At 41.9% G+C, this 10707-nt stretch overlaps 1 protein-coding gene across 1 annotated transcript in view; it reads right to left on the minus strand.

Moving 5' to 3' along the window:
- The window catches only part of LOC117269380 (matrix metalloproteinase-17-like), a 114197-nt gene extending 109999 nt beyond the window's left edge, over positions 1-4198 (minus strand). The window contains exon 1 of the mRNA XM_033646351.2: positions 3703-4198. Within this exon, the coding sequence (XP_033502242.2) occupies positions 3703-3840 (138 nt within the window). The 5' untranslated portion in view covers positions 3841-4198. The remainder of the gene's footprint in view (positions 1-3702) is intronic.
- Between the last annotated feature and the right edge of the window lie 6509 nt (positions 4199-10707).

Raw genomic sequence — 10707 nt, forward strand, 5'->3', positions numbered from 1 at the left:
TACACGACGTGCCCCAGGCACAACATTTAGCTCCAAATCCACAAAACCAGTCTGAAAATGAAGGAAATCTGAAACAATTGAATTAGAGTCAATCGAGCACAGCTGTGTTGTTGCCAGACCCTGGTCTGAGCCGGCCAAATGCTACATTTTGATTGGCCAGTCTGCCTCCGCGGGTGGGACTTAGCAAAGGGTCAACTGGAATATTTTTGGGGTTTGGACTGTTTGTCAGAAAAACACAAAAAACTTGAAGGGAAACTGTGATGGGTATTTTTTAAATATAATAATAATTTTTATAAACAATGATTCACACAGTCAAAAATATACTCATCGGATTAATCATTAGTGAAACACGGACTTTAGCTGTAGTCCTATCCATTGATTTCCACTCTTCTGAACTGCAAAGATGCGTAGACAGGACCAGTACATTGTTGCTTAAACTTTACATGAGGTGACCTACCCAGGTCAAAGGTTAAAACAAGGCTACATGTGATTGAAAAGTAAAAGCTATTCAGAATACACTCAGATAGCAACCTGGCATTTTTCAATCTGAAACCTAAAAAAGAAATCCTCCAAATTTAAACCTGCTGTAAGCAATATGCCAGATATTAACACCAAATGAACTGTTGTCCGATAATGTGAAAGGTTCTTTGTGCAGCAAATCTCATTGAAAACACAGATTCAGCACTCTGCAGCTTTAAGCCGCTTTCCATTGTTTTGGTGTGCAGGTTCATAAAAATACTGTGGGCAGCTGCTCCCAGCACAGAAATAATGGAGGGCAGAAGTAAACACAGGGCTGACGAGCAGAGTTGAATTCTTCACAAGCAATAAACACAGATAGTTTTCTCAATAGCTGGCGATCCAAACCAGGATCAAAACAAACAGCAGTGAATTTAGCACTTGCACTGGATGTGTGGTGAGAAAAAGAACTCCAGCGATGCCCATATTGCTGCTCTGTTTCTGCTTCAACGGTAAAAAGACAAGTGTTTGCTCACACACTCAAACATAGCTTGATAAGGGATAATAAAGTATCAGGGAAGCTTTAAGGATTGTCTGACCAAACAGCAGATTATTCGCATCCAACACCCCAACATGTGGAATCTCCAGTGTAAAAACATTAAAGCAGCTACCTTTGATGATAAATAAACGTAACAATGTTTAGCAGTGATGTGTGTACTCCACTTGTTCTCAACCTTTTTCGTGTCAATAACCTCTAAATTGATAGACATTAGGTCATGGGCAATGTCTGAGTGTAGCTGTCAAGTACAGTTGAGGAGGAAGTAAACTATGATCAGAATAGTCACTCTTATGACTCTTGGGGTGCTTTCACACCTGCCCTGTTTGGTTCAGTTCAATTGAACTCAAATTCGTTTGCCCCCTAAGTGTGGTTTGTTTGGCAGGGGTGAACATGGCAATCATACTCAGGTGCGCACCAAAACAACTGGACAGAGACCTTCTTGAAGAGGTGGTCTAGGTCTGGTTACAAACAAACTCTGGTGTGGATCATTTGTGGTGAGAACGTGTTCCGACCTCGATCTGAACCAACTGCAGTCACATGACACATTGTTTGGGTTAAACATGAGCATGTTACAGTCCTGGAGGATTATTAATGTGCACCTCCTCCTGTACCGCCTTAATATGCACATTCAGCACATCCAATGCATCAAAACATTGTTTTCTAGTTGGAGCCGCGCCTCGTTTTCAAACTGTATGGTTTGACTAAAATGAACAATGACAGCAATATAGTCCACGATGAGCAGCGCTAAAATCAACCTGCGTAGTTGTCCCTCCATTGTGACATTAGAAAGTGTCACATTTATCTTGCAAGTGTACTCTTCTTCAACGTTTTGTTTACTTCCTGGTTTTTTCCCACATGGAAATTCTGACCAATCAAGAGCAGCTTTCTCGCACAAGGCATTTTATCTGGTCCACTTCTAAATGCTGCCGTGAGAACATGAACCAACTCTAGGCAATTATGCAGCTTTGTAACAAAATTAGTCCCTGATTCAGACCAAAGCAAGACAACTCTAGGTCTGGAAGCACCCTTACTGTGCTCACTTGTGTCTCTTCCCTCACATCTTGGCTCCCAGCAGGGATGTGAGAGAAGAGATGCAAGGAAGAGACACACAGGATACATCTGTGTTTCTTCACTCTAAGCTCCTCCAGAAGCCTCCTCCTCTCCTCAAAGTGCATTTAAGGGAATAAAAAATTCTCAGTGATGGTGGAGGGCGAATGATTTCCGGGTCACAGGAGGAGAGAGGGCGCGAGGAAGCACAAGTGAGCATAATGAAAGCACCCTTAACATTGGGCTCACCTCTACAGTGAATTAAGTAGTGACAGTAGTTTTCTGGGGACCCTCTGGAACTCCCTCAAAGACCCTTCGGGGTCCCTGCACCCCTTGAAAACCACTTATGAATATCAATATGTGGATATGTGTCTTGACTGAGCCATCTCAGCCCCGTATTTCACCAATGTTGCAATAATCCTGTCTCTAAAGACACTCTGCTTCACACCTCTTCATGCACTCAAGTCCTACACAGCCCCATGCAACTGTCTGAACAAAGCTGTGGAGTTGAGAGGACAATTCATCTCTGCAGCTGAGAAACACCGAGGAAGTGAATGATTGTCGGCAGCACACATGGAGGTGGCCCAGCGATAGAAATACCTCAGCAGTGTCCTTAATAATAGGGTTCATCCTCATGCTTCTGCAGCCAAAAACCAAGAGCTACAATGCAGCTGAAGATAGACAAGAAGATAAGACAGTAGCTGGGTGAGCAGCGACATGAATCCGTCCATGCAAATGAGCAATGCATGTTGATATTAGAGCCATTAAAGCAAACAATTAATTAGGCTGTTGTCTCAGGAGTTGCTAATTAGCAGATATGTGTCTTATCTGCAGGTGCTCTGCTCATAAAAACAAAGCTGAAACATACTGTGGGTCTGACTTATTGATGAATATATAATGGCTTTAATTTGCTCAATTTACTGGAAGCACTAAAACTATCTTAAAGCATCTGTTTACCAAATAAAGTAGGGGAATATTAATAATGATTTGCACCATATTTTCACAATTTACCACTTTATATGTGAATATTTTGCCATTAACAGTCAGAAAATTGCCTGTTTATGGTCGAGCAGGATCAGCTGCTCCATCACATCTCCAACAATCCTATTTTAAACCCAGTAATTGTTTCAACTTGGCATCAGATGACAAATTGGAGCAGTATTTTAAAGGCATGACTGAGAGGAGGAAATAGCCAATAACGTCTTATGGCTTGGTTTGTCACCGAGCTGGAAGTGAGCCCCGTCTGCCATTCATCAGGACAGGATATATATACTATGTCAGCATGCTGTGGAGGAGGTCGATATTCCGCCAAGGCAAATACATTTACATTTATTTATTGCGAGCCGTTATAGGGATCTGCTTTGGAGAACAGACTCTTATTTTCCATCATATCCGAAATGCAACGACAGGCTTGCCCCCGTGCATTGGACCGCTGCGAGGTGTTAAAATTCAGATCAAGTATATGGAGAGGAGAGCATTTGCTTCCCACATCCAAAAGTAGGGTAAACTGCTCCTTCTGCAGAGAGGGTATGGCTGGAAAACGCAGCGCTGTGTCAAGTGTGGAGGAAGAAAAAAAACTTCCTAATAAGTGGTAATAAGTGGCAAAACTTCCCACCCCCCTATGGAGACTGAAAACTTACCACCCCAGTGTCCAGCTGCTCGGTAGTCTGAGACGGAGCCGCTCCAGTCAGAGGTACCAGCCACAGTATCGGCACCAGCAGCAGCATCTCCGGTGAAGTATTCCTCATCCACTTGTGAAGAGCCAGAGAAATCATCATGCCCTATGACAGGCTGATCCTGCAGGGCTCAGACACCGACCCCGACAGCCGCATCCACGGGATAAATCACACGCCGACACTCGTGTTCAAATGCGCCCGCATAAGTCTACCTGACTGTTGAGCGCAAACACATAAAACACATTAAAACCTGTGGCGGTGGAGGAGGATGTACAAGTTTGTTTCCCACTTGTAACTACCACCTACGTGGTCATTATCAGATGAAAAAATGTGTATTCTTGTCCTATATCAAGTCCATCTGAGGTGATATCCCTGCAGCAAGACGCGCGAGCCTCCCCTCCTGCTCGTGCAGTCTGGAGCACTGGAAAATGAAAGCAGCTGCGTGCGGTTTTGTCCCGAGCAGCGGCGGAGACCGCGCGTTGACGCACACAGTGAATGAGTATTTGGCCCGGAGGATTCAGGGGGAGGGGAGGAGGTAAGGAAGGAGGGAGGGGGGGGAGTTCAGCGCCTTTTTAACACACTTGAGCACTACCAAATTCATGACGCGCCTCGTGCGCAATTTGAGTCTCAAGGGTTGAGACCAAAAGACATAAAACAAATTGGCTGTGTTGCTCTATCGTGTTTTTGGAGAAATACGTCAGTGTTGAGTGGGTTTGACATGCCTTGGAGTGAATTCAGTTTTGAACTAGTAGCTTGGGTTTTATTTTATCTTTATCCCCACATGGAGCCATACAGAGCACAAACAGTAGTAGAAACTTATTTAGATTCTATTTCTAAAACAAGAGGAAACTTCTCCTTTGTATAATCTTGCTCATGCTGCAGGCTCTTTGTGTGTTTCTGTGCTAACTGTATACCTAAACCTAACCAGTCTGATCATCATCATCACTTTTACTACTCAAGTTATGGTGGCTATGGTACCAGTGGGGTGAGCTGAGCCAGATGGCAGCCTCTGGGTGCCCTGAGGCGAAAATAAGATGTGGGGCCCCTACTGATGCCCCCAACTATGCATTATGTGAGCAAAATATGAACATAAACAATGAAGTATTCATGCAGGTTTTGTTTGTTTGTTTGTTTTGATAGTGTCATCTGTTGGTCAGGTGGCCAACCAGTTTGGTCCACACTGAAATATCCATGGATCTCTCAGGAAGAAATGCAATAACAGGAGAGACTTGAGAGATTTAGTCTTTGTCAAAGTGACTCTGAGGAAGACGCACCTGGAGTCACTGCTGGAGCTAGCACATTTGGTGCTCTGGGCAAGCTCCCCCCCCCCTTGAAAAAAAAAATAATAATAATTTAAATCAACACAAATTAACAAACAATAATTAATAAACAATAAGAAAATACAGTATGTGCAAATTCACATTTTTTGTGGGGCTGTGGATGAAGTAAGAGCACTGTTACAGCTTCTCTGTGTAACTTGATCCACTTTAATGTCCAAAAAAGAACATAGGGCAACTGAATATCGACAAATATAACTCTGCCAAACTTAATCCTAACTCTTATTATCTGCATGTAAGGTGCGTGATATTAAATCGTTCCAAATTTAATGTAACGAGCAAAATAAGATATGTTAATAATATATGGATGTAGTTAACTTTAAATTATGCAGATGCAAAATAATGAACAGAGAAAACCAAGACAATCTACTGGATACGTCCTAATGAAAATAAATCTCATCTTAATTCTTCCATCTCTTTAAATGAAATGTACGTATTTCAAAGTTTATGAAAAATTAATCTCGTTTTACATTAGCATAGGTTGGGTTTGGGGAGCCCTTCTGTGTGGAGTTTGCGTGTTCTCCCTGTGTCAGCCTGGGTTTTCTCCAGGTACTCCAGCTTCCTCCCACAGTCCAAAGACATGCAGGTTAATTGGTGACTCTAAATTGTCCGTAGGTGTGAATGTGAGTGTGAATGGTTGTCTGTCTCTATGTGTCAGCCCTGTGATAGTTTGGTGACCTGTACAGGGTGTACCTTGCCTCTCACCCACTGTCAGCTGGGATAGGCTCCAGCCCCCTGTGACCCCTAACAAGATAAGTGGTTACGGAAAATGAATGAATGATTGAATCTTATTCTTGGTTTTGTAAGTGCCTCAGATGACTTTTGTCTCTTTATTTTCTGTTGCTCTCTACATCCACTTCACCATTTCTATCATGTTCAATTTTATTTAATGCCCCACTCTGAGAGCTTTGGACAGGCCTGGTATTCATTGTGAGGCAGGTTAAAGCAGTTTCAACCTCTATCTTGAACTGTAATAACTTTGGTGATCCTCTGGCTTTTCACCTAGCGCAGGTCAAAATTTCAATGCATTCGAAGACTTTGGTTCATGACCAGATAAAAAACTAATGACGTTCCCTCAGCTGTACTTTTTGTTACTGTTTGGGGCTACTTTACAAATGATAGCAAGCTAAAAAAAAAACCATAAAGCTGTGTTTGGCATTGGCAGAGAAGATTTCGCAAATTTTTCATGGGCGCAACCCACATACTCAGCTCTGCTGCTCCTCCCACAAATTCATGTTCCTTGAAAATGTGGCACCATTTAAAAGGGAAATAAACTGGCTTTCCAGTGGTATAAGATTTATTGCCAAGAAGCATTGTTACAACAAAGAAATAATCTACCAAACACAAATTATGTTCATATACAGTACAGGCCAAAAGTTTGGACACACCTTCTCATTCAATGCGTTTTCTTTATTTTCATGACTATTTACATTGTAGATTCTCACTGAAGGCATCAAAACTATGAATGAACACATGTGGAGTTATGTACTTAACAAAAAAAGGTGAAATAACTGAAAACATGTTTTATATTCTAGTTTCTTCAAAATAGCCACCCTTTGCTCTGATTACTGCTTTGCACACTCTTGGCATTCTCTCCATGAGCTTCAAGAGGTAGTCACCTGAAATGGTTTTCCAACAGTCTTGAAGGAGTTCCCAGAGGTGTTTAGCACTTGTTGGCCCCTTTGCCTTCACTCTGCGGTCCAGCTCACCCCAAACCATCTCGATTGGGTTCAGGTCCGGTGACTGTGGAGGCCAGGTCATCTGCCGCAGCACTCCATCACTCTCCTTCTCGGTCAAATAGCCCTTACACAGCCTGGAGGTGTGTTTGGGGTCATTGTCCTGTTGAAAAATAAATGATCGTCCAACTAAACGCAAACCGGATGGGATGGCATGTCGCTGCAGGATGCTGTGGTAGCCATGCTGGTTCAGGGTGCCTTCAATTTTGAATAAATCCCCAACAGTGTCACCAGCAAAACACCCCCACACCATCACACCTCCTCCTCCATGCTTCACAGTGGGAACCAGGCATGTGGAATCCATCCGTTCACCTTTTCTGCGTCTCACAAAGTCATGGCAGTTGGAACCAAAGATCTCAAATTTGGACTCATCAGACCAAAGCACAGATTTCCACTGGTCTAATGTCCATTCCTTGTGTTTCTTGGCCCAAACAAATCTCTTCTGCTTGTTGCCTCTCCTTAGCAGTGGTTTCCTAGCAGCTATTTGACCATGAAGGCCTGATTGGCGCAGTCTCCTCTTAACAGTTGTTCTAGAGATGGGTCTGCTGCTAGAACTCTGTGTGGCATTCATCTGGTCTCTGATCTGAGCTGCTGTTAACTTGCGATTTCTGAGGCTGGTGACTCGGATGAACTTATCCTCAGAAGCAGAGGTGACTCTTGGTCTTCCTTTCCTGGGTCGGTCCTCATGTGTGCCAGTTTCGTTGTAGCGCTTGATGGTTTTTGCGACTCCACTTGGGGACACATTTAAAGTTTTTGCAATTTTCCAGACTGACTGACCTTCATTTCTTAAAGTGATGATGGCCACTCGTTTTTCTTTAGTTAGCTGATTGGTTCTTGCCATAATATGAATTTTAACAGTTGTCCAATAGGGCTGTCGGCTGTGTATTAACCTGACGTCTGCACAACACAACTGATGGTCCCAACCCCATTGATAAAGCAAGAAATTCCACTAATTAACCCTGATAAGGCACACCTGTGAAGTGGAAACCATTTCAGGTGACTACCTCTTGAAGCTCATGGAGAGAATGCCAAGAGTGTGCAAAGCAGTAATCAGAGCAAAGGGTGGCTATTTTGAAGAAACTAGAATATAAAACATGTTTTCAGTTATTTCACCTTTTTTTGTTAAGTACATAACTCCACATGTGTTCATTCATAGTTTTGATGCCTTCAGTGAGAATCTACAATGTAAATAGTCATGAAAATAAAGAAAACGCATTAAATGAGAAGGTGTGTCCAAACTTTTGGCCTGTACTGTATGTCAGATGTTTCTTTGGTCCAGCCCCCACTCTATTGGACGCTGGTATGTGTGTCTTTTGTACTGATTTTGCACTGACCGGAAAGACAATAGAATTGGGAGTTGCCTTCTTTGACTGGTTGGCATGATTCAATTCTACAAAGTGTTTGTTAAATACTGACCTCCCTCTTTGTTATAAATGCAGAAAATATCAGTATTTCAAAGGAGGCATTCAATGGTAGTCGTTTAAAATCTTTATGTAAATTCAATTAAACTTAATGGATCCACCCTTAATTATTAGTGGCCCATAGTTAGAGACATATTCATAATGCAATTGTAAATGAGATTAGTCTTTATTTATAATTTGTTTCTTAACATAACTTTAAAACAGAGCTTTCTTATATGATGAAGTGTGTCTGAAGCAAGTGTTTACTCTCCCCAGTCCAAGTGGAGACAGGGTTTTAAAGGCTAGAAAGGATTGAGGGAAGACAATGGCAAGGGATGAGGAAAGAGTCCAGAAGTATTTAGTCTTGAAACTCTGAATGCAGCCTCCAGCCATCTGTCCAAACATCAGTTAATCAATATCGTATACATCCTTTATTGTCTTTGTCATCTTTTAAAGACATGCAATTATGTCAATCAAGTTTTAAAGAAAGCAGGGGCACATGCAGCTGCCACTACTGTTGAGACTGTAATAATAAGAATGCAGGCTTTGAATTAAAATGTGGACAGCGAACATTCAAAGAGTTAAATTACACCCAATTAAATATAGATATCAGCAGAAGCTAGGTCACTGAAGTAGAGAAACTGCATATGTCTCTGAAATGCAAAGATGTTTTATTTTGTACCCCTCATTACACTTCTATTTTCACCATATTTGAGAAAACATCAGAGGAGAGCACAAAACAATTTGCTGAGCTGCGGAGATAATTATTACATGAAACAGTGGTATCATCCCACTGCTTTCTTCCTCCGAGTAAAGACTAATGTACTTATTTATTTCTTTTGTGTTACATAATATTGAAATCCAGCAGGTAATGAAGGAACATACTGTAATGACTAACAGTCTCTAAGCGCTACATGCCCCCTTAGCTTTTTAACCCTTTAATGCACTGACTGATGCTCCATGCACCAGGAAATGAAAGAATCTAAACAAAAATTTTGAACATACTGACTGTTGCTTGTTTTAAATTCATCATGCTCTCGCTCTTGGTAAGAACAGACACACATGCACAAATACACACACACTTCCATTTCTCATTCAGATCCATTGCAGCAGTCATTCATCACTGGTCCAGAGGAAAAAAGACATGAAAAATATGTTTTCTGCTCAGCAGCATTAAGCTCTGCTGCCTTAGTGCTGAAGGCTTAAAACTTCTCAAGTTTACTGCCTCCAGTCTCGCTTCGACTTGTCGTATAGCCACAACATTATGATAATTGTTACATCTGAATATTGTGTCTCACAGCATGTCTGCTGGCAACAAGGAGCTTCAGTCATTCAGTTTTACATTAACAGAAGGTTAAAACATCCATTTACTCATCTCAGTCTGCCGTGCACATTTTACCTGAAGTGCTTCACCATCTTCAGACTATTTTCCAGAAAAATTTAGCTCATCTTCCGTGGTCACATCGTATAATTACAGCAAAACCCGTTGCCCAGTGTGGACGTGGAGTGAATTGAGTTGGCTGGCTGCTATTGTAACACATGCATTTTAATATTTATCGTAGTGTCTCATGCCAAGTTGGCTGCAGACCTCCTGCACTGCTGAGGTTAAAATTCAAAAGATAGATGAATATTGTCAAATATCAGTCTTTACCATTGCATACTGTTAAGCTGTATCGCTGAGGAGTGAGGTGAATGTTTTTGTGTGGCTTAGTAGGATGCTGTTAGAACATGGAGACAGTGTTTAATAAATATGTTAAATAGGTAATGCATCCATATATCAATACAACATTAATCTCTTTGCTTTGTGTAGTCTTTTATGCTATTATACGTGTTCAAGCTGGATCACAAAGACATGAAAACACATGTAGACTATGAATGCTGCCTCTGCATAGGGAAGATTGAAGAGCTTGTTGAGCCTCATAGATAAAGCTCCTTATTGTATGTGGTCTGCACTCTGATAATGGGCGCAAGATTAATGTGGAAAGTAAATACGAGCAAAATATATTCCCATCATCTACATACTTAGAGAAAACACTCTCCAGGGCAGGCATAACTTCCTGACATTTCACAAGGAAAGCTCAGCTACTGGTGACAGAGGTCATTGTATGTCATTGTCTAGCCTACACTACTGTGTTTCTAAATTACAGTTCAGTCAGGAACACTTTTGTCAAAGAAAACTTTATTTCCATTAGTAATATTATACTTGGCGGTATGGCTCTGTTCTGGGGCCCCTTGGCCTTTCCTCGGACCTGCGCAGAAAGCCTCTTCCATTCGCCTAAGCGGAGTACGGCACCCTGAATGAGATTCCCCAATTGGTTGCATAGAAAGGAATTATGTGATCTATCAGCTGACTCCCTTCATCAATCAGCTGCTCCATCAGTTGATTGGGCTGTTTGAGATCAGCTGATGTAGCTGGGATGTGAGCTGAGCTTGACATCGTGTCCTGCCTGAACTAACATTATGCTCAATTTAGCCTATGTAGACAAGTTTTTTGCT

The sequence above is a fragment of the Epinephelus lanceolatus genome, chromosome 19 (assembly GCF_041903045.1).
Source record: "Epinephelus lanceolatus isolate andai-2023 chromosome 19, ASM4190304v1, whole genome shotgun sequence".
NCBI lineage: Eukaryota > Metazoa > Chordata > Actinopteri > Perciformes > Serranidae > Epinephelus > Epinephelus lanceolatus.